We start from the raw sequence: 23,598 nt of genomic DNA, 5'->3' as shown, positions 1-23,598 counted from the left end.
TAATGGACGATTTGAGAACGAAATTTTTATAAGTTCTATACTGACGATATCTGCTCAGATCCGGCAAGATCGGAAGAGATCTGATTGGATCAGCAACACAACTTTGTAAGCCAAGATTGGTCTTATCTGGTGAGATCAAGATATGTCTGACTAGGTCTGCTCAGTTCCGGCAAGATCGGAAGAGATCTGATTGAATCAGCAACACAACTTTGTAAGCCAAGATTGGTCTTATCTGGTGAGATCAAGATATGTCTGACTAAGTCTGCTCAGATCCAACAAGATCGGAAGAGATCTGATTGGATCAGCAACACAACTTTGTAAGCCAAGATTGGTCTTATCTAGTGAGATCAAGATATGTCTGGCTAGGTCTGCTCAGATCCGACAAGATCTGAGGCGTAATGTCTGCTCGTACTTCAGGAGATCTGAAGCAATCAGATAATGTCCGATTAGATCGGAAGAGATCCGATTGGATCTGCGATTCAATATCGAACGGCAGCAATGGTCAGATCTGGTGAGATCGGATTATAATTCAGCATATCTGGCTGCATGTGATCAGATATGGCCATGCAGATCTGGCGAGATAAAATTGTATCCTATCAGATCTGACTTTACTTGAATTTCAGATCTCGTTGTATCTCATTTTATCAAATCAGACATGGTCAGATCTCCTCCATTTTTTCCCGGGTAATGACACAGTATAATATCTACTTATGCTGTGGTAATGATGAGCCGCTGAGTGTTTCTAGAACTTCTACTTCCTTTTAGTAAAATTAGTGGTGCAATCACCATATAACGATGAAATAATATATTTTTTAATTTAAAATTATCAGTTATTAGGGGAGACCGGGGTAAACTCGACACAATTTTTTCAAAGGCAATTTTTAACAATTAATTAATCAAACAAATTTAATGGTACACATTTAAATAATGTTCCTTCAGGTACAAAATTGCTTAAGGGCCAGCGCACGAACATTGCCGTAGCGTCTTACGCCTTACGTGAGAATCTTGCGTTACGCGACACGCAAACCAATCTTACGGCAACGCACAAAGAAGAACGTAACGTAATTAGTCTTATGTTACGTACGTTACATTACGCTTTTCTTCGTACGTTGCCGCAAGATTGGCTTGCGTGTCACGTAACGCAAGATTCTCACGTAAGGCGTAAGACGCTACGGCAATGTTCGTGCGCTGGCCCTAAGGAAATTTTGCTGTACGTCGCTTAGTTTTGCCCCCCAAGAAAGGAAAAGTGACGCAAAGACAAATTTTTAAATTGAAAAATGCCGGGGCAAACTCGACACTTTGCCTTATCGACACAACTTGATCTGGAACTTATTTTTTATTGTCTGAAACTAAACATACATTGTTTATCGTGTATTTAGAAAGTATAAAAATTCGGAATTAAGTAAAACAATCATTGGAAATAATGAAAACAAAAATTATTGAACATTCAATTATTTTCATCTAAACTCATGTCTGAAAAACAATTTATGCAGGTAAATTCGCGATTATTAGACGTGCGCACACATTTGTCATAGGCCATATAGCTGCATGACAAGGATCGTTTGTTATTAGGAGCCGATAAAACGACGTGGTGTCGACTTTGCCCCGAACGTTGTTTTCATTTTTGTTACTCCAAAAATATAAAAACTTTGAAAATATGCAAAAACTATTATCGGATTCGTATAAAGCATCGAATTTCCATCAAAATCACATACCGGTAGATTCGCAAAAATAAAGCTCGATGAAAGAGTAAAAATTTTCGAGAGATCAGAAAAATTACTTTTCACCATCAAAAACGCTTGTCGCGCTAAAAATTACACCATAACTCAGAATGTCACCAAATTCCGTTGATAATACTGGCACATAAAGACGCATTTACAGTAGGAAAGGCAAGTTTCTACGATATATTTAAATTGACAAAAAGCCTAGTGTCAAGTTTGCCCCGGTCTCCCCTACTTTACAAAAGGAGTGTAAAATATATCGATCGCTTAAGCAACTGTTAAGATATACCTACATAAGATGAATTATTAATTAATATGAATAATAGAAAAACATAATCCGTAATTAGCGTCAAGATATTATTAAACGTAGATAAAATCTGATAATAAATTAGCGGTATAAGGCAATAGAATATAATCAACCTTACTTAAATCCAACTAATCAGAGTTATTATAAGTTAACATGTTCGACCAATTCAGCAAATCGTAACGCAAATTCGGTAAAACATTTTTTATATAAAAACATATTTAAATATATATAATTATACAATATTATATAAAATATTCTATAAAATATGTCCATATATGTCTATGTATGTTTTTTTTATCTGGTATAATCTCTGTTCGTATGTATATACTAGAACCGACTGGAAATGTTTGGAATGGATTCCGATCGAAATTCAATTATTCCCTAGATTTCTATTGTTTTTTAGGGAAAACGGAATAATTTCAATCGGAATCCATTCGGAACAGTTCCATAGAAGAAGAAACTCCATTGCTACAGTTTAAAAATGCCGCCAAATGTAATAAAGTTACCCGCATTCACCCTGAAATTTCAGGATGGAAAATTTTCCTCCTGAGGTGCACCCGGGTGAAGTTTCCGAACGACTTCATCTCTGTCACACTGGTACAACCTGAACGTTTCCGAACAGCATGAGCCTCGGCGGGTGCACCCGGGTGAAGTTTCCGAACGCAGCCTAACACGGAATACCCGCCGCGAATGCGCTGTCAGTTCGTTCCGGCCATCCATGTGAAGACACTGCGCACTGCAAGATTTTCTGCTTATTCACTGTAATTTTGCTGGTAGTTTCGATAAGATGTGAGTAATATAATATTTACATTACAGAATTAAATTTGACGCATTTGATAGGCTAGCTAAAGCACTATAAAATTAGGTTGCAAAATGATTTTAGAAACACGCGTTTCTTTTCTATATATTTTAAGGTTGTAAAGTGAAATGATTGAGTTTGATAATTTCGCGCCTAAAGTTGAAATTTTGAGACTGATTGAATTTTGGAGACTGATAAGATTTTAAAGTTGTTAATTTTTGTAATTCATAGACAATAGGTATAACGATAACTGTGTGTTAAGAGTTACCAAGACTGTTTAGTTTACAATTTAAGGTGCTTACAGAAAAGATCGTTGCTTAAGTTTTGATTTGAATTTATAATGATCGTTATTTGTTAACACATTCACTTATTTTTATATGTAGGTACCTACTAGACGATATTAATGCATAAATATAAAAAAAACATTTTGTTGTTGTGTTCTACTTTATGTCACTGGCTGAAGCCAGAGTAATTTTTATAGGCACGATATTATCAGACCAGTTCGGTAATACCGCGTTTTCTCATTTTTTGGAAAATTGTTAATATTTTAATTTGTGTTTAACTTTGAGAAGATTATTACTATTATATATAGATAGCCAAATAAATTACCTATCTAAAACTGCACATTTTGTTTTTTTGAAACATTTCTAAGCTTACATATACGCTTCAATTCTTAGGGGCTCGGTAATATCCAACTCTCCCCTACGTGCATAAGAATGGCAAACACATAAAGCTTCAGGCTGACACTTGGAAAGTTTCAGCAACCCTCCAGTTATAGATTGCATTATTCTCCTTCGCTGTTCAACCTGCTCTTCTCGCTTTCTCTCTCCTTTTCTGTATCTCCCTCGCAATTGCAATTTCTCCCTCGGCGATCGATTTTCTTACGCTGTACCGTCCACTTTTTGATTAGCTGGTACTTATTTTAAATACAAGCTCTCGATGATTAAGCCTATTAAGAACTTGATCGATCCAGTCATTACTGTGATAATCATACCTCTGCTCAAGTAGGTGACTCGCATGAAGATACACGGTCCGATTTTGTCGCTCGTGTGTTGCTGGCGCATGCATTTGATGCTAAACACTACCGGTCTCTTAATATACAGAAAAAAAGGCATGAAGAGCAATGAAATTAGAGAAAAGCTTGAGAGAAAAATATAAAACAGATTCTACCGACCAAGCTATTCGTGAATTAAATTTGTCACCTGATTTAATACCATTAGATTTTTGGCCCGCGATTTCATTAAGTCTGAAGTGTAAGTGAACTATTAAAAAAATTAGAGATGTAGCTAATCTTCGAAATCTTCATTTGCAATATGCTTGAACGTGTTTTCCGTGAAACAATTGATCGCTTTGAAATATTGATGATCATTACGTAGAAACTAACAATTAAATTAGGCCCATATAATATGTGTTTTATTTAAATTATGTATATTTTTTTCATGTCTTAAAGGTGTTTTATATAATCCCTATTATTTCACAAAATAGGTAGTCACTTTAGGAACACCCTACATAGTATCTATACGATTGATACACTCTCTCCTTATTTTTTAGATAATTGACAGATAAATACATTAGATTAATTTTTTATTCCTCCGAGATCAAGAATCACTACACATTTTTAATTAGATTATATAATACATATAAACGCACATATATACGCACGATATGTATAAATACGCATTGTATTTATACAATTTGTAATCGGAAACTTTAATCTCAGGGTGTGGATCTTCAATATTTCAACAACGCTTTGAGAGCTTATTTCGCTTATATCAGTTAAAATTTTTATTTATAGACATAGTAAATACAGTAATCAAAACAATGGATAATACATACGTATGTAATAACTTGAAAAAATACATTTTATAAATATAGAATAATCCCAGATAGCCAAGCATTCCTTGGCATAAAAAGGAAATAGTGTTTGGCATAAGTTTCCCTTCAGTTGTCATCATATTGCTGTCACCGGACAACAGTAATTTCGTTTAGAGCAACTTAAAAGCATTATGCAGACAACGATTACCTTACGCAAACAAGCGGAAAGCTCGTAGTATACTTATTGCCATAAAAGTTGCCACAATCTGTTGGCAACCGTTTTGGTGGCAATAAAAGTCGGCAATCCAACAGGCAAAATCGGAAGCCGCTTTCCTCAATATTGAAGGCAACTTAACAGAGCAGTTTTAAGCAAATTGACAGCAACCTGCGGGCAACTTGGCTATCTGGGATATGTAAAACTATTTCTGGACATTTTTATGTAAGCTATATTATGCCATGCGAGAAAATATATATATAATCTTTATGTATATATATCATTTATATATAAAATGTCTTTAAATCTGTAAGGTACACGCTCATAATAATCTTTCATAATATCATGACAAGAAGGCCGATAAATTCTCGTGAGATTCTTTGTCTAGATTGACATTCACTATGAAGCACGTATGTCTTGGCACAATCGTTAAAAGCTTATCTGCTACCATTACCATCGTTACCATTTCAGAACCGTTTACAGTATATCAATGTACATTCGATCAATGTTAATCATAGTCAACTAGCATAAGTATACATGTACAGTAAAAATAATTTTATAAAATCACTGATCATAGAATACTAATTACATATGTTGACGAATGAATAAAAAATGAAAATTAAATGTATTTATTAATAATTTTTCAAAGCAATTAATGCGTATATAAGTATATCTCAAAATATGTGTAGTCACCTCTCACACATTTACTTTCATAACTATTTACTTTCATAAAATCGTAGATGATTGTATGACGTTTTGAAATTCTTAGCATTCATCAACATAGCTAGTGAATCTGTACACAATCGTTAGTAATTTTATAAAATCACCGAAGTACTTGCACATCGTGTATAAATACATCTCAAAATATCTTCATATAACTCTGCATATAAAAATGAGTTCATTTACATATGTATATATTCTTCAAAGCATATAAGCTTGTCATTGGCATAACGGTTAAAAAATTAAAAGAAAAGACGGCTGGACATAAATACATACGTCGTACGTATTTGTAAAAAGATGGATGATAAATGCAACGAAATAAGTTCCATATCTGAAAGTATTTTAGGACTGCACTAGTGCCAGTAAGCATTTTTTGTAATGTCCTGAGCAGTCACCCTGAAAAAAAAAAAGAGAAAATTAGATTGTCAGTATAAATATGTAATATATGATGCTCTTGTATTAATAACTTACGGATATGAAATCTTCCAATGACTCTCCATATTGATGGGCAAATACATTCTTTATTTCACCCATATCCACTTCGCAGCGTGTCACAACCAGTCGAATGAGGCGGCTATCATCAGTACCAAGACCTTTCATGCTTTTGTACAATTGTTCGGCGAAGAAACCGGTTCTGTTCTTGACACACGTCACTGTTTGAAAGATATTGATTTTAGTAGGCAGTCTAGTATATATCTTTCTCTTAGACATATATATTTATAACTTATTCCTACCAATTGCAAGAAGACCCTTCTTAATATCGCCAGAAAATTCGTTTTCAATTGCATTCTCAATATCGTGGCCCGTTATGTTATGATACTCCACAAATATCTGTCGCAATTGTGCAATGCTTCTTTGAACAAGAATGGCGTTAAAAGTAGACTCATCTGTACCAAATCGAAGCTCCCCTGTATAACATTAATATAACATTTAAAAAAATATATATATATATAGCAGTGGCTATTTAAGTATTCTTTATTAATTACCAGCTTGCAAAAGTTGCCTAGCGTCTTCCATTGCAGCAGCATTATCCACGTTCAATGATTCATCTCTATTGGCACAACACAACGATACCATCAAGCGTTTGAAATTGCCAGACGTATCAGAAATTAAATCATCTTCCAATGTCCTTCCATACACTGTAATTATTAAACAGTATGATAAGCAAACAGACCGATGTTATCTTGTAAATCTTAATATCGATTGGCTAACTCACTTGCTTCATATGCCTGTTTAATGATCGAAATTTCATGATTGGACAGTGTACACAATACTTCAATGAGTACCGTCTCATCAGTGCCAAGACCAGACATTGCATCGTTGAGTTCTTTAGCATAAAATTGAGGTAGGGGCGTCATCAAGGCAAGAACAAGTTTCTCGAAATTACCTGACAGCTCAGACTTTAAATCCTTTATCAGATCCTGTTAACAGAGAAGCAACATTGTGGTATTAAGCCCCAATTTTTTTTTTTTTTTTTTTTTTTGTAAAACAAGTTTCTGAATTCTCAAACTACACCTTTCCATAAAGAGTTTTAAATTGAGATGCGATCTCTTGACGTTGTAGATTACTGCGATTCGCAAGTACATTAATAATAGCTTTCTCATCGGTGCCAAATCCTTTCATAGCTTTTCTCAAAGTTTCCGCATCCGCTCTGGCATCAAAACCATCGTAAGGCACCACCGTGGGAGAAGTCTATAACAAAATTCATAAAACCTTAAAAAATTTACGCAAAGAATAACATAAGATTTAAGGCGCTTTTCTGCAAGATTACAATAACTGCTGCTTTAATACCTGCACAAAGAATATTTAATATCTCGTTTATAACTTTCTCAAAAGTCTTAAACTATTCATAATCTCACCTTAGGCGTAAACCGATCTCTCCGGAGGGCTGGGGTAGTACCACGTGTAGCAGCAGTAGGTGGATTAGCAGCGTAAGGATATTTCGGCCCTACCCCCTGCCCCCCGGGATAGCTTTCACTTTGGTATGGAATTGTATTAACCGTGTATGTACTTGGTCCAGAGGGATAAGGGGAAGGAGCCATATTGCTAAAATATTCTTTAGCGTCTGGTGCAGCTTGAAGATTAGGATATGTATTGTAATTTTGTTGTCGAGGATAAGGGGACGGTGTAGGTTGATTGGAATGTGCATTAGAGGGGTAACACGTGGGCATAGATTGAGGATACGGCATTTCCTGTGGAGAATAAGTATTGGTTTGCGCAGGTACGCTGCCAGGAATGGGATGCATGGGCTGTGTCGGATAGGGAGCCTGAGAGTATGGTTGAGGCATGCCAAAAGATGTCGGGGGCGCGTTTGAGAAACCCATCGAAGGGTAGGATGGAGCACCAGGGGCAGAGGGTGCACCAGGTGGAGCCCCAAACGACGTTGGCGGTTGTGCTCGTCCCGGAAACTGAACAGGTGGCCCCTTGGATATATCAAGGTACAGATACAGAAATAAATAGTACCAATCCCATACAAGCTTCATTTAACTATTCGAATAATAAGCTTATTTTTAAACTACGTTAGTAGACCATATTGATGGATACATACTATATATACATACAGATTCAGGCAATAATAAAAAGCATGTCATAGCCCTTTGTCGGTAGAAAGACTATAGATTTGATGCTTGTTTTGATATACATGATTATATTGTATATTACATGATGTCAGCAGAAGTATAACAGAGTCTGCTAACATAATCAGACAGCAGATCGGCGACAGAAATCGATCTGAAATCAAAATCCTGCTGGAACCTGTAGACTCTGCTGTCTGATTGTTAGCAAACTCTGCTGGCAGAATATAAACTGAATGCGGAGCAATTAATGTCAGTCTGCTGGCTTGTCTGATCAAATCTGTCACCAATCTGCCGACAGACTGCTATCATTTTGCTTACTGGAGTAACATGCACATATGTATATAACCTCTATTCTCCTTTCTTAAAAGTATGGAATTAACACAGTTTGAAAATATTCTCTTCAGTTATTTAACAATAAAACCAAATCCATATACTCACTTGATAACCGTAGCTCATTTTGCCTATTCGAGAGTTAAACTGTCGCAACGGAAGAACCTGCACACAGAAGAACACTAAATTACAAACTTCCTCTATCTACGCTGCGTCGCGACCGTCACATGGCCACTAAATGGCAATTTGTGTAGTAACGCGAATAATATGTACAATTCGATAACAACTCTAATACATATATCGTAGGAATCTACAAAGAATATTGTTGGAATAAACGAAACTATCACAATATATTAAATTATATCGCAATTATCATAAGCTGACACGTGTCACGCGTCACGCATATGTCGCCGGACTCGCCGGAGAGGTATTCACCTTGAGGAGAAAACAAACGGGATGATCGATGACGCCCAACGAAATACGGCGGATGTGTTCTCGTCACGGTACGAACGACAAACTGCGGATTAACGATGCGCTACGTTAAGTCTTATATGATGTCACTCAGCTCTCGGTACTCACCTGAGGTAGTTCGCCCAACTGTGAGATTGCGAGCTCCCGCGTCGTGACTCGTGACGCGTGTGTTAACGACAGAAAACGTCGCGCGGAATACCGCAATACCGCCCACTGCCGCCGGCGAGAGAGACGGTGACGTAAGAGAGTACGCGAGCGAGATGAGCGCCGAGTCGCCGAGACCGCCGAGACTGCCGGAGCCCGGAGCCGACCAGCCGACGCGCGTCACGCGTCACGCAGCGAGGATGAATGTGGTAGTGGCAAGGACAGGATCAGGTAGTGGGAAACTGGGAAGGCTCTTTCGGGGTCTCCGCTGATTTGCACGTCATCGAGAATTCCGGGAAAACCGTAGTATTCCACGAGACAAATTTCGAAATTTTATATTTATCAATTTTCTTTAGGCCCTCCTCACAATAGAGCACATACTAGAAATAAGAATAAATTTTAAATATTGGGATATATAAATATAGGAATATTCCTCTAATAAATATTAAATATTAAGATCTGTAAATGTAGGAATATTCTTATATTTATATCTTATCTATATTTTATTCTTTTCCATTGTGCGTTACGTTTAATTATTATTTCTAATTACGATTCCTAATATTTAATATTTATTCTTATTCTTAATATATGCTCTATTGTGGGCAGGGCCTTGTACTCTCGTTTAAAGTCTTTAAAGAATTAATTTAAATTTTTAAATAATTAATTTTTTTCTTTTATTTAGTGTAAGTTTATTAATTTATTACAGCGAATTTGCAAATTTATGCATATTATGTTTATTATGATTAGTTTCCGATGCAAATAAGAGGGAAATTGCCAGTAAAATGGTCATAAACTGTAACAAATTAATAATGATGAAAGATGTTAATGATGAGCTAGGTAAAATTGATGGTATCACTAATTAAAGAAATAAATTGTATTTTGTTAGCCTTGTTCAAGATTGTCAAAAATAATACCTATATAATGATGATAGATATATTATGTGCTCTGATAAATATAATTATAATATTCATTTATTGTAACTATTAAGCCCCTTGCACAATAGGCGATAGCGATAGCGATAGCGACAGCGACAAAGTTGCCGACAAAGGTATAGCTTTGTCGGCAACCTTGTCGCTGTCGCTATCGCTATCGCTATCGCTATCGCCTATTGTGCAAGGGGCTTTATAGGTATAATGCATCATGCATGGATATATATTATGCGTGCTCACAATAAGAATGTTTCGAAAATTATGTTCTGACTGCGGAAGTGATATTTGATTCATTATGCGATGGGAAATTTTATTGATGCGCACGAAGGAGATTCCGAGTCTTATTTTTTATGACGGTCTTGCCCGGTCTTTATGCAAATATTGGTATTTCCTCGCGAATAAAAGTAGAAAGAGAAACGACAAAAATAACCCGTAACGTAAACAAGACACTTACCAGACAGCATTATATCCACAATCGGGACATAAGACGTCTCAAAGATGTCTTAAGCCGCATCCAGACTTGTATCAGATCACCGTATCGTATCATGATATTTTCTTATCAAAATACGGAAATGTTGGTTATAATGATACGCCAAAGCCTTGCTTTCAATCCGTATTCGTATCCCGTATCTTACAGATCGAAAACAAGGCCTTGGCATATCATTATAACTAACATTTCCGTATTTTGATAAGAAAATATTATAATACGATACGGTGATACGATACAAATCTGGACCCGGCTTTAAAGATGTCTTTAAGACGTCTTATTTTATGTCTTATATCCGGATTTAGTCCGGGAGCCCACCGCAAAAATTTGGGTCGATCGCTTTTATGACAAATTTTTACTCGAAACAGTGGGTAATGTACCGCACAATACTAATTGCTTGTCAGCCAAAGTCGTACCCCCTGCTTTATATCTTATAACAAATTGTTAACAAATGAAATTGTGCGAGGTACTTCACTCATTGCTTTTATGAAAATTTTCTGTTTCAATAGATAGGGGGCAATAAAATGGACCTTCCAATACCCGGCTGCCACCCCTCATCCCCTGCTTTAAGGGTGGCTGCTAATGTCCAATATGACAATATTGATTAACTAACCTACACCTATCACTTTTATGGACGAATGACATATCGTTGGAAAGCTCGTCAAATTTCCTTCAAAATAATACCCGGCTGCCGCACCTTCGCCCCTGTGGAGGTGAGGCTGCCGAGGTTTTAACTCGCTGCGCGAGTCCATTCGAAAACGCAGTTTGAAATGCGCGCTCTAGACAAGGACAGAATGTCGTGCGTCTGTCGTTTATGTGTGCGTACGACTGATACATACCATATATATTTTTTGGCAATTGTCACTGCCTCGCGTGCTTACGTGCCAATTTTTCGATTTTGTCGTGGTTTCTCATTGCTTAATGCGACGATGGTCAAGTGAATAATTTTCCATCTTCTTGCAAATGTCTGTTATTGCTGTTTTTTTCATTCAAGTTTCACATGGCTATTGCAACACAGCATATTGTTAATTAATACTTCTTCTCAATGATTTCGTAACATATAAATAAATACATTAGTAAACTACGAAAAACCTTTATTTCTTCACCTCCACGAAAGCTTTGCTGAAGTAACCCCTCACTTAAGAATCATACGGCAAAGTGAGTATAAATATGTCTAATCAGTTAAACATGACATCTATCCTTTGCCTACAACTAAATTTTTTAGGATCTTTTACTTATGATAATTACAGATCAATAACTGTGTTATTCATATTTACGTAAATGATTACACAGATGCGACTCGATAGTACAACTTTTCGAAAATTCTAATTACGCTTTCCTTACACTCCATAAAAGATTAAAAACAGACTTGAAACTCGACTCGATAATAAGATCATACATTTTGACTACTACACTCAATGAATGTCGAAAAATATATAAACAACACAAATTCTTACCTACTCTGCCATTGTAACAATGTGACATTCAGGAGAATAACATTTGGAGAACAAATGGGAACACATCGCTCTGTCCTTGTCTAGAGCGCGCATTTCAAACTGCGTTTTCGAATGGACTCGCGCAGCAAGTTAAAACCTCGGCAGCCTCACCTCCACAGGGGCGAAGGTGCGGCAGCCGGGTATTATTTTGAAGGAAATTTGACGAGCTTTCCAACGATATGTCATTTGTCCATAAAAGTGATAGGTGTAGGTTAGTTAATCAATATTGTCATATTGGACATTGGCAGCCACCCTTAAAGCAGGGGATGAGGGGTGGCAGCCGGGTATTGGAAGGTCCATTTTATTGCCCCCTATCTATTGAAACAGAAAATTTTCATAAAAGCAATGAGTGAAGTACCTCGCACAATTTCATTTGTTAACAATTTGTTATAAGATATAAAGCAGGGGGTACGACTTTGGCTGACAAGCAATTAGTATTGTGCGGTACATTACCCACTGTTTCGAGTAAAAATTTGTCATAAAAGCGATCGACCCAAATTTTTGCGGTGGGCTCCCGGACTAATTTAAACATGCGTGCTATCTGGGTTGTAGTTAACGTTTTCTCGAAAATGATGATATTATTAGCATACGCGTGCCGTTATATATCGAAGAACTACAATCTTATCTAATATCAATATAACGTTTCGTTTAGATTCGAGACAGCTCCGTGTCTTAACTTCAACCGTTGTTCTGCATGTCATGCTATCAACACGTGACTGATACATACTAATGTCTTCAACGCACTAGCAATTATGTTAATAACTAGAAAAATAAGTAAACGCGAGTTCTCGCACATACGAGTTTGTAGCTGTATACATATATGTAGAATGACCCAATTTCTGCCATAAAGATATTTATAATTTTTTCAAGAATTTCTAAAAAATTATACATATGTACTTGATCATAAAAACGCATTAATTTGTGTCAGTATAATATACATCAAAGAATTACGACAATACCGAGAAAAGTTTATTATCGGAATTAATATCGAAAAATCAATACTGCGTCGACACTCGGCTTTTATAAGAGAAATTACGTAATTGATAGGACAATGGAACAGGCGCATTTTATGGGTTGCGAGAAGAAAACGAGGCAGGCAATCTTCAAAATAATTTATTAAAAATGTCGCATATTCGTTATACTTCGAGTCGGTAGTCGGCAATGGTACAATTAGTAACTATATGCATATCGCGTGAGCATGTTTTTCGGAGGGTCAATTAAAATTTACGTCTGGCAGGTGATCGGTCGTTATTGTTTTTATTTTATCGTGGAATAAATTAACGGGACTGTGTGTGTATATACATATATATATGTATATTTATATAAGTGACACCGCGAGTCATCGAAGTTCCATGTGACACGAAATCCGCATCGCCAATCTATTTACGCTCTTGCATACTTCTGCGGAATGCAAAGGCGTTTTTGTCAGCGAATTGTCTAACGCTGCGATCGGATTCTAGTGACGTCGTATGACGCATTCACTTCCGTTAGAGACGGCCACTTCGTCCGTAAATAAATCATGACGGGCTCATGATTCATGCGCAGGTCGCTGCCTCCTCGGACTGATTTCGCTCTGATCCGATTTAACGCGAACAACGATCGTCGTCCGATTGCACAATGGACTTTACGTTTTCTTTCTGACGGCAAGTAAATTACTTATCCGGAAAGAATGGAAGAAAATCGCGGAAAATGGATAAAAATCCGTCCCTTGAATCCTCGGTCTTATATATATCTATGATATAGGTATGAGAAAAGCGTTGGAATTACTAAAACAAATCTCTTTTTTAATTTTCTAAATAACTGTTGTTGTTTTATTTTAATTAACAAATTAGTTATATATGTATATCAATTATAAAAATTAATTGTGTGTATATAATAAGACATATTAACACAAGCTTCTCGACGATTTTAACGTACAGTTGTGTCGTTACATTTAAATAAAGCCATCGACGTTTGTTTACCGCAATTCGTGTCACAGTCTTCAAATAGAGCGATTACAAATGTATTAATGACGTGTGCGTTTATGCATGGCCTGGCAAGATCGCGTGCATGCGTGGGTGTGTATGTGTGTGTGCCTTTATGTTATTGTCAGATTTCTTGCTGACTTTGCGCTCATCATAATCTAATAATGACCGAGAGGAGGAATTTAAAATGCATTTGCTTTTACACAAAATACGTAAGATTTGTATAATTAGTTTAAAAATTATTCTCACATTCCTCAGAATTTTTCTTTAAACGTTCCAAAGCGGCAGATAAACAAGAGATATATTCAAAATTTCAAGATATTAATATATCTTTAACATATAAAATTTATTCCAGGAAGCGTACGCAGGATTTTTCCTAAAACGCGTGTTTTATCGCCCGATCGATCGTGCCTGTCTGTCGCGAAAAAGCTTTCGTATGCAAAATCAGGGTTATCGAGATCCGAGTCGGTGCACACGATTCCATGCGTTCGGTGTTCGGATTCTGGGTTTCATATATATACTCATTCTCTCGCGAATTGAGTTTAAAAAAAAAACCGAATCTCGAGGCACGATCATCGGACCGGCATATGGCATGGCAGTCGATCGAACGCGATGCAATTGAGGGCGAACGTAGAACAGATTTACTCCCGGTGAGCAATCTCGCTTAAGGAGCATAATCGAATCGCTCCGTAGAATTTTTGAAAAAGAATTCCGCAGAATGCGCTTTTCTCACAAATAAGCGCGGCGACCTCGTTGCTGCACGCTGCAAAGTACATAGATACATCGTTATTTGTGAACCTGTCTTGAAATACGTGAATGATTGATATCGCAACGACCGAAAGGAAAATATCTCCCGGCGTCATATGGAATGTGGATAGTAGATGATATGAAAATTGAGTTTGCAGAAACAGTTTGTGCCATTCGTCTTTGTAGCGTGATACAACAGAACTGTCAAGATCCGCAAAGATATAGGTATTTTCGAGAACGCGTTATACGTGAAAGCTGACTCGATCGATTCTTTGATTCGAACGCGTCAATTTGCGTAATTATTTCGAATTGCGACCGAATTTGTAAGTTTCTCATCTGTAAGTTTACGGAGATTATCGGATAACTGTCTAGTTATATCGATCATTAGTAGAGAGTGCGTATGTATTTTACTTTCACAAAATAAGAGGTGTATTATCATAAAAATTCCGATGCGCAAAGGCATCGATATCGTTTTATTGACAGCAACGACTAACACAAACCTCTGTTTTTCATGAAAAAAAATGACAGAATGAGGCGATTACTTAATTATATTACGTACGGGATTTATCGCGAAGTACCTAGACGTCCGAGATGATAAGTGTCGAATCCTCGGCAGCGTTTCGGCAGCGTAGAATTTATACGCACATGCAATCACGCGAATTCTCCATCTCGATGCAAACATTTGTTCATTTTTCATGTAATAACCGCGCAGGTAGTGCACGAGATAACGGCACCTCGTAACAAACACGCGACTGTCACCGATTGTTTGTCTAGTGCGTAACGAAACTGTGCCAGCTTCTTTTTCGCTTGACATTGGTTCATTCTTATCTCATTTTGATACAACACTTCTCATTCGCTTATCTAACTTGGAACTGATTCCTTCGGAACTTTAACGATAGGGTCGTAATTAAGATAATGAGAGAGTCATTGCACTTATTCCGTTATAATAGCTCGAATTAATAATCGCCGTCAGTTTCCTGGAGACGTTAAACAAGCGACGGTAAGGATTGTAAGAAAAGCGAAGGAGAAGTGAACGCATAACACGCGGTGGCTGAAAGTCTTTAGAGTATACCTCAACATTCAGGTGTCTCACCATCAAAGTTAATTTTCTTTTCTAATAGTATACGCAAGTTATATTTATTTTGCTAGGCGAAACTTTAAATGCCCCAACTCTCTCCTTCTGTAAATTTTGCCCTATATTCTGTATGATTACTTTATCGTGGCTCTATAACAACATTAAACGCCATGAAATCTTGATGGTCGCCAGAAATCAAAATCGAGAGCTAATAGCACGGGCAAAGGTGCGCGAAGATCTCGGAAAATAAGACTTTGCCGTGTGGCAAATTTGACAATCGACAGTTCGATCGTTTGCGTCTCTCATAATCGCAGCCGCGGATATGATTTTTACATCTTTGATAATAATGTCTAAAAAAAAAGGGAATCGTCTCTCTAGATTCTAGATAATTTACTTTACTAGCTTACATCGTGATCTAGAATCCCTTTAATTCGTACGATTACGCTTATTTACAATCGAAACACGAGCCGAAAGAATTGGCCGATAATCGTAAATTTGTCTTACATTGACCATACCGATCATTTACGTAACCATTATTGATATTTACATAGGTGAAGCGACATGGCGGTATCCCTCTAAGCTGGAAAATTGTATCTTGAGGGCTATCGCCGTATCCGCAGTTATCATCTTCGAGGATAAAGCACGTGGAAGTGTGTGCGAGGCAGTACGTTTCTGCACTTGCGTTTGAAACGTGACACGTAAACGAGGCTAATTTGCGTCTATGGAGATTCATTTCGGATCGAAGTTTTCTAGTTCTCTCTGAATAATTATTGGATCGGTGCGTATAAAATTCGGATTTTATGTCAAAATCCGCCGATTTTCAAATAATTTCCTAGAAAACAAGTGTAAATATATGTACCTGTAATTAAAAAATTCAATAATGTTTTTCACGTTTCTTAAAATGAGAAGTATGATTTTAAAGAATATCTTCTCTAAAATCTTAGAGTAATATATTATTACTTCTCCATATATTTCATACAAATATTTTTATAAATATTATATTATAAAAAAATAAAAAATATTTTCGAAATTTAAAGCATATTTTTATAAACAGATCCTATCAGATAAACGTGACACGTAATATATCACATTTATTTCATAGTCCGATGTTTTAAGTCCATTGTTTTGTACGCAACAATCCAATAAGAGAGATTCGTTTATATTGAAAACAGTGTAAACTCAATTTATAAAAAATATTAAAACCGAACTGTCGCGTTGATTTATGCTCGTATTTCTTTTTTTTTCTAAATTTGTGGTGCGTCAAAACTGACTTTACATTATTTTTAAAATAAGCGACTAGTTAAATCTGTGGCGACGTCGAATTAACTAGGCTTCATAATATATGTATGTTTAAAAAGTTATTCATATTTCACTTCTGGCGTGGTTGTTTTACGTATGAGTAAAATGTCGCGTTTCTGAGAGACGCTATGCGTCTCATTTAGTCACAACTTCGTTCTACATTAAAATCTTATTTAATCCTTAGACCGAAGTTTCATTCTGTCATTTCTGTCTTAAATGACAAGGATTAAACATCGACTATCTCTCGCAAAGATTCAGTAAGCAATTATGCAATTGTCTCCTCGATCGCCTTTAAAATTTTTAAGGATTACTCTTTAAACTTTTATCCCTTCCGTTTGAATAAAGTCTATACGTTTAGATAAAATGTATGAAATTAACTATACTCTCGAGAGTTCAGTAGCAGCTCCACAGCGAATTAACAACTTTTCACGAAAAATGTCGCTTTATCAACAAAATCGAGTAATGTCTAATCGATATATAGCGTTATTTTTTGTTTCGCTGATTAATGCGTCGGTCAACGTTTGTACGCGAGATGTTTAATTACGCGCGTCGCGATAATAAAATCGCTCTATCAAGATAATGGCAATGCGGGTGTCAAAAGTCACGATTCACGCGTTCGTATGTGAACAGCGGCGATAATATACAATGCAGGAGTGCGTCACCTGATCGCATTAAACGTAAACTTTTATTATCCTGGGACGTGCAAACGCGGCGGTTTTCGAAGGCAGTATTAGGTACGCGGTGACATATTTTCTCGAAGTCATTGTTTTTTCCTTCGCGCCCGATGTGGCACAATCGGAAATATTTCATCATTGATCTCGTAATGTCTAGACAGTTGTGAAATTTTTATGCAACGTTTTTTTTATTGGCGCTGTAAAGGTGATATAATTAAATCGCCATTGTTATCGAAATAGATTTTTCTTTCGCGCTGCCGTCTTGCAGCAATTTCGCGATTAGAAAATGTCAGAGCGTATTACGTTACTTTTAAAAGGAGGTCACCGCTTGCGTTTTGCAGAATAATTATTTTTAGTTTTACATTACTTTTATCTTCTCTCTCTCTCTCTCTCTCTCTCTCTCTCTCTCTCTCTCTCTCTCTCTCTCTCTCTCTCTCTCTCTCTCTCTCTCTCTCTCTCTCTCTCTCTCTCTCTCTCTCTCTCTCTCTCTCTCTCTCTCTCTCTCTCTCTCTCTCTCTCTCTCTCTCTCTCTCTCTCTCTCTCTCTCTCTCTCTCTCGGAGAATTAATGCCGTTTTCATAAATGGGTGCTGATGAATCGTATTCGTGCGTGCAAGTATTCAGAGTGCAGTTAATTACGTGCTATTGTATATTAGGATTCCGTGAATTAATTTGCTCGTGTCAGGAACGATTAATGTAATTAAAAAGGAAAATCTTCAACGACCTATTTTTGGAAAAATTTCTCTCCGGCGAGCCGTGGAACACATCAGCGGAGTTAGCTGTGTATCTGGGTCATGGCTTTAAAGCCGATATCGTTGCATCGAGGGGGTGCAACCGTGACTTTAAATTATGGAAGAAGTTATTATTGTAGATTGTACAAAATAGAGAACGAGGAAATTTTATTCTTCTAATTCAAGTTGTGCAGATCATGTATTTCTGGTATCTTTTAATGAGCAAAGATATATTTCTCTTTGTTTCGGAAATTCACCGACATAAATAGACGATCGATTTTTAATTGTCGTCAATCGTAAAAGAGATAGATTTTACGCGTGGCAGTGTATAGATTCTGATGACAGAAGAAAACTATGTAAATAATCAGTCTTTGATTCTCCGCTCGTGAATCAGTCATATTAATTAGAATTTCGATAATTTAATTACCTGAGAGACGTACTCGCTCAATTGCATTGTGTAAGGCGAATACGTCACTGGCAGGCCGAGTATTAATTAAACAATACCTTGGTCCCAAGTAAATGAAAACTTTTAGAGATAATTAGAACGATATATATATCATGACACGAGCAAGAAGCTTTTCCAATCGTCGGAAAATATTTATTTTCTCATAAATTCAGTTGCACTTTATGGCATCACTTTTTTTACTTGACTTCTTTTAATGAAACTTTTCTGCGATAGTGTGACGTTTCATGTTCTAATACAGAGCCAGTTAGTTATTACTCAGCCATTTCATAACGTAATGGAAGGATTAAAGTGACGAAGGATTAAAGTACGAATGTGTAGGTATATAAACGAAAGAGATAATGAAACCGTGACCTCCTTTTCGAAAAAAACTTATATTACTTGCTTCGCTTCTTCGTGATTGAACACAAGATTGTAGTTAACTGAAGGTACGCTCGCTCGTGACGTGCGTTGCATGCGTTGTTTCTCATCGTCCGAATAATCCGCAGCGTTATCACTTAAAGCGTATAGCGCGATAAATCTTATCTACCCGCAAAACGTCGACGGGTACGGAACTTCCGTATGTAACGCACGCGTTTCCGGCGTTTCGTGGAACAAGAATGAAATTCGCTCCATCGAGTCCGCATCGGCGATTGTCTGCGTTCAATGTTTCTTTCCGCGACGGGCTTAAAAATAATACACCGCGCGCTTGGAATCGCTTTGTCTCACATCTGTCGGTTATATGCGTTAATTATTGTTGCGTGTATACTCGCAAATAACGAGAGAACAGTTGGCGATATTCCCGGTTAGCTGATAATATCAGCATGCGATATCAGCACGCTGCATTTCTCTTCGTTAATTCGTCTTAAGCTTCCGTTATCCTTCGCTCTATTTCGGATGCACTCGGTTTCGAGAGGATTCTACCGTGAATTTTCGAAATTCTATGCTTATCGAGTAGTAAAGCGGCAAGATGTGAACTTCCGCTCGCAATATCAATACGCGGCGTCGTGCAATATGCGAAAAAGCCATTGTTGTTTATAAAGGAGTAATTTATTCTACTTCTTCCACTTCCTTGATTATATTACTTAATCAGAAATTTAAAAGGAATTCTTTTCATTTCTTTTTGAGTGTTTTTTTTCTGTCAAGAAGTGACTATTTCATGTCTTACCAGTTAATAAGAAGTAGTTGCTCCTGCGAGACTCCTGCAAACTTTATTAATACAGATAATACGCAAGCCATGTCGCGTTGAAAGTTTCACGTGTCGAAGCTGTAAAGTTTTATCGCTTGATACTATGTTAGAATATAATTAAAATATATAGATTCGATATCGATTGCACCTCGGGATCTAGAATTGTTTAGAAATAGTGCTTTTCGTGCGACTATACGTTTACAGTTTCCTCAGCGCGAGAATCGTAATTTCATCTTTAATTAATAATGCAGGCGAAATATAGACGAAGCTCTCTCGTCACGTCGCCTCTGAATTCGCTGATTAAAATTAAATCCTCGGATGACAACGACAGTCGTTTAGTCGTAAGAAAAGTTGCAGGTTGTTAATTTAATATAAATTAAAAAACGAAAATGTGCTCGACAGTTGAAACGTGCGAGCGGAAGCACACACATCGTTATTCGATACAAATAGATAAATAATCGATTATGTACAAGTATGAACAAGGTGTACAAGCCGTGGCGGTGACGTCGGTGTGCTCGCATGCATGTTTAAGGTGACCCGACAGGTATAAACCACCCTCGACCACTCGTTTCGCTCTATCTCGCTAAACTTTCGCGCGCGCGCGAAGTTTCCGCGCTATTATCGTTGAAAATATAGCGAGAGGAAGGAAGTGGCCTCTCAAAATGTTGACACGAGTGTTCAACGGCCGTCGGTGGACGCCGCCGTTCGCCCGGCGTAACAATAATGTCGGAGCACAGCTCCGAGGAAAACAGCATTTATATATTATCACATAATTTCAGGCTACTGAAGTCTACATATTACCCACCGCTCCTCCCTCCATCCGGTGGAATCGCTAAAATGAATAATTAAGTCGCCCAAAAGTCGGCTATCGCTTTAAACTTGGTCAGTATCTCTAGCTGAAATTCTTCCTCGTCGGCTGAGGCCGCGTCTCGACGTGAGACACACATTCCCAACTCAGAATTTTCGGGATTTTTTTTCTACTCGACCAATTGGATCAGCGAAATTCTCTCCTTTGCAATATGCACTTGCTCACGTCGAAATGCAACCTGAGCGCAATGCAGACGTCCGAAAGAAGTCTGCGGCCATGATACGAAAAGGAAACGCTTGTGATTACCGTACCGTGCGTCCGGTACGTTTCACCACGTTTTTTTTTTTTTTTTTACAAAATAATAACAATTAGCGCAATGAAACGGTCTGTCGTAAACCGATCGGATCCTATGAACACATGTAACTGCAATACATTTGTATGACGCATGTAAATGTAATATTCTCGAAATTTGTATTCGCTGTCGGCGAGGTATAATCGACTACTTTTGGCAGTAAACGAGGGGTGGTAACGTTGAAGTTTCTTGCGTCACCACGGCCGCAATATAGTACGTCACATTGCATTAAATATTTAACATCCCTTCTCGATCGACGTCTTGATTTATCTATAGTAACGTTGCGACGACTTGAAGCGCGTCGGCCATCCTGAATCATCTATCTTACAGACAATCTCTCTGTGCGAGTACGTTACGCGCGTCCAGAAAGGAAAAAAAGAAAAGTATGGAGCACGAGACGGGAGTTCGCTCGGCTCTAAAATTGCTTGTCTACTCTTATTTCTCAAGAAGAACTAACATTTTTGTAGTTACTAACACGTTGCGCGCGACGCTCGATGTCTCGGATTTCCGAACGAGGCGTTTCTTAATTAATCGAGACGTGTCAATCGGACCGACGTGGCGCCTTGGCGAATTAACGTCGTCGAAATGCGAAAACTCGTTCGAGCGTTATCTCAATAACGTTCGCAAGACGTGTCGTGTGATATCAAATATAAACACTTTGTATGTCTGTTAACAGGACAAAAGTATGCGGTTCTCTAGATGATATTGGTAAATAAGATAAGGTGATACTGCGCTGGTTTCATCAACGTCTATTAATTACCGTCTTTATAATCGAAGAATCAGAGGTGCACCGAACTTAACCGTTAAAACGCGGTTGAGGTCAACGCGATGTTGATGAAACTGGCTTATAATAACTTGCTATAATTCGCTAACAACGCATTATCGATCTGCTAAGCCTTCCTTCCCCTCCCCCCTCCTCCTTCCCTCCCGTCGCATCGTTTACTTTATAGCGTTCTCGACATTGCGCCAAAAAACGTGGCGATCCCTTACTACGTAATCTTTCAGCCGCGCTAATCGTCCAAGTTCAATCAAGGCGCAGCGTCGTTCGATCGTCACTGAGCCATTCTACCATAATAGCGACATACTACTAGGATTTTATTACTTATTGTCCTCGTTAAAGTAGTTCGCACTTTAATTCTGTAGCTTACGTTACGTGATTCTCTGTCTCCCTCTTCCTATCCCTCTCTTTTTTTCTCCTCGTTTCGAGATGACTTTCGGACAGCTCGACGGGGAATCATTAAAACTTTCGCGTTGGATCCGGGATGGGACGTGTAACGGTACTTGGAGAAGTAATAAGGCTTCGCGCGCGAGAATAATAAGATCTTGCACGCGAAGATAACGAAAGTATCGGAACTCGGGAATTTCCGCCGGAACTCGCCGGGTATCGCGGCAGTGATTATTTCGATGTCTGCGAAGGGTGGATCGAGGCTTCGGCAAGAACTCGATTGCGCGTCTGCTGCGTGATGTACAGACTCTTCACACGTCCGTTAAAAATTGACGATCAGAAACGAGTATCTCGGATACTTCAAATTCAAAAACATTTTTTTGTTTTAATTATTTAAAAAGTTACAAAACAAGTCAGTCTCTTGAAATGAGAAAACTTGATTGGCAGTATATCGTTAGAAATTTATATTATTTAAAAAATATAGATGTAGACGACTGTGTGTGTGCGTGCCGCGTGATTGATTGATCATTGAAAAGTTACACATCGTACAAACATTTTACGCCACGTCGCGTCGCCGGATTAATCCGCCGTTACACGTTTTAACTTCGCGCTATTGTGGCTCCAACGTAGGACACCATCGAACAACTTACAATCCTAAGCACGTTCCCATTCGCTGCTTTACAATTCACGACGTTCCCTGTAATCAGATCGCCCGACTCTCTCCTCCAACTCACCCGTCATTATTCCCTGAATTTAAAACGATGAGACCCACCTCTCTCTCGACGAGACCAGAAAAACCGACCGGGAACAACGAAAAGAAAAGGCGTTCTCTCCTGCACTCGCCCGAGTCATCGAGCATCGAACGCGATTCTCCGATCATAGATGAGCTCCGGTTTTCCCACCTAACGTCCCGAATCTCTCGCACACGACAGTTCTGCGCGTTACGCGGAGGCAGTACCGCGGATCCTCCGGCGGCGGCCGGCCCGGCGGCGACTTCTTCAGGAGAGCAGGGCCGAGCAGAGTCTGACCGCTGATCTGCAACGGAGGAGCCGTGCCGGTAGCCGTGCCGACGACGACGACGACGACGTGGACGACGGCGATCGTCACACAGTGGTGACCCGGTCGACCTCGACGTAACGCACAGA

The 23,598-nt window shown here is 38.1% G+C and overlaps 1 protein-coding gene and 1 long non-coding RNA gene across 5 annotated transcripts; both read right to left on the bottom strand.

The window, feature by feature from the left end:
* Nucleotides 1-4,585: 4,585 nt before the first annotated feature.
* Nucleotides 4,586-9,195, bottom strand: LOC139785349 (annexin B9). 4 transcript variants are annotated; one of them, XM_071724520.1, is made up of 10 exons: nt 9,062-9,119; nt 8,918-8,999; nt 8,591-8,647; nt 7,436-7,999; nt 7,092-7,268; nt 6,793-6,997; nt 6,563-6,715; nt 6,311-6,484; nt 6,048-6,229; nt 4,586-5,972 (listed from the first exon to the last, which is right to left on the bottom strand). In XM_071724520.1, exons 3-10 carry the CDS (start codon nt 8,606-8,608, stop codon nt 5,919-5,921), a joined length of 1,527 nt encoding a protein of 508 aa, XP_071580621.1. In that variant the 5' UTR covers nt 8,609-8,647; nt 8,918-8,999; nt 9,062-9,119; the 3' UTR covers nt 4,586-5,918. The 4 variants fall into 4 exon arrangements, with proteins under 4 accessions (XP_071580621.1, XP_071580622.1, XP_071580623.1 ...); XM_071724521.1 differs by lacking the exon at nt 8,918-8,999 and having other exon boundaries at nt 9,062-9,195; XM_071724522.1 differs by lacking the exon at nt 7,436-7,999.
* Nucleotides 9,196-13,106: 3,911 nt separating this feature from the next.
* Nucleotides 13,107-18,233, bottom strand: LOC139785351 (uncharacterized). The gene is made up of 2 exons (XR_011721911.1): nt 15,280-18,233; nt 13,107-14,736 (listed from the first exon to the last, which is right to left on the bottom strand). It is a non-coding gene; the product is annotated as an uncharacterized lncRNA (long non-coding RNA).
* Between the last annotated feature and the right edge of the window lie 5,365 nt (nt 18,234-23,598).

This window comes from Temnothorax nylanderi, unplaced genomic scaffold (assembly GCF_030848795.1).
Source record: "Temnothorax nylanderi isolate EJ_2023f unplaced genomic scaffold, tnyl_v1.0 TNYL_tig0784_pilon, whole genome shotgun sequence".
Classification (NCBI taxonomy): domain Eukaryota; kingdom Metazoa; phylum Arthropoda; class Insecta; order Hymenoptera; family Formicidae; genus Temnothorax; species Temnothorax nylanderi.
This window is presented reverse-complemented; position numbering and strand designations above follow the sequence as displayed.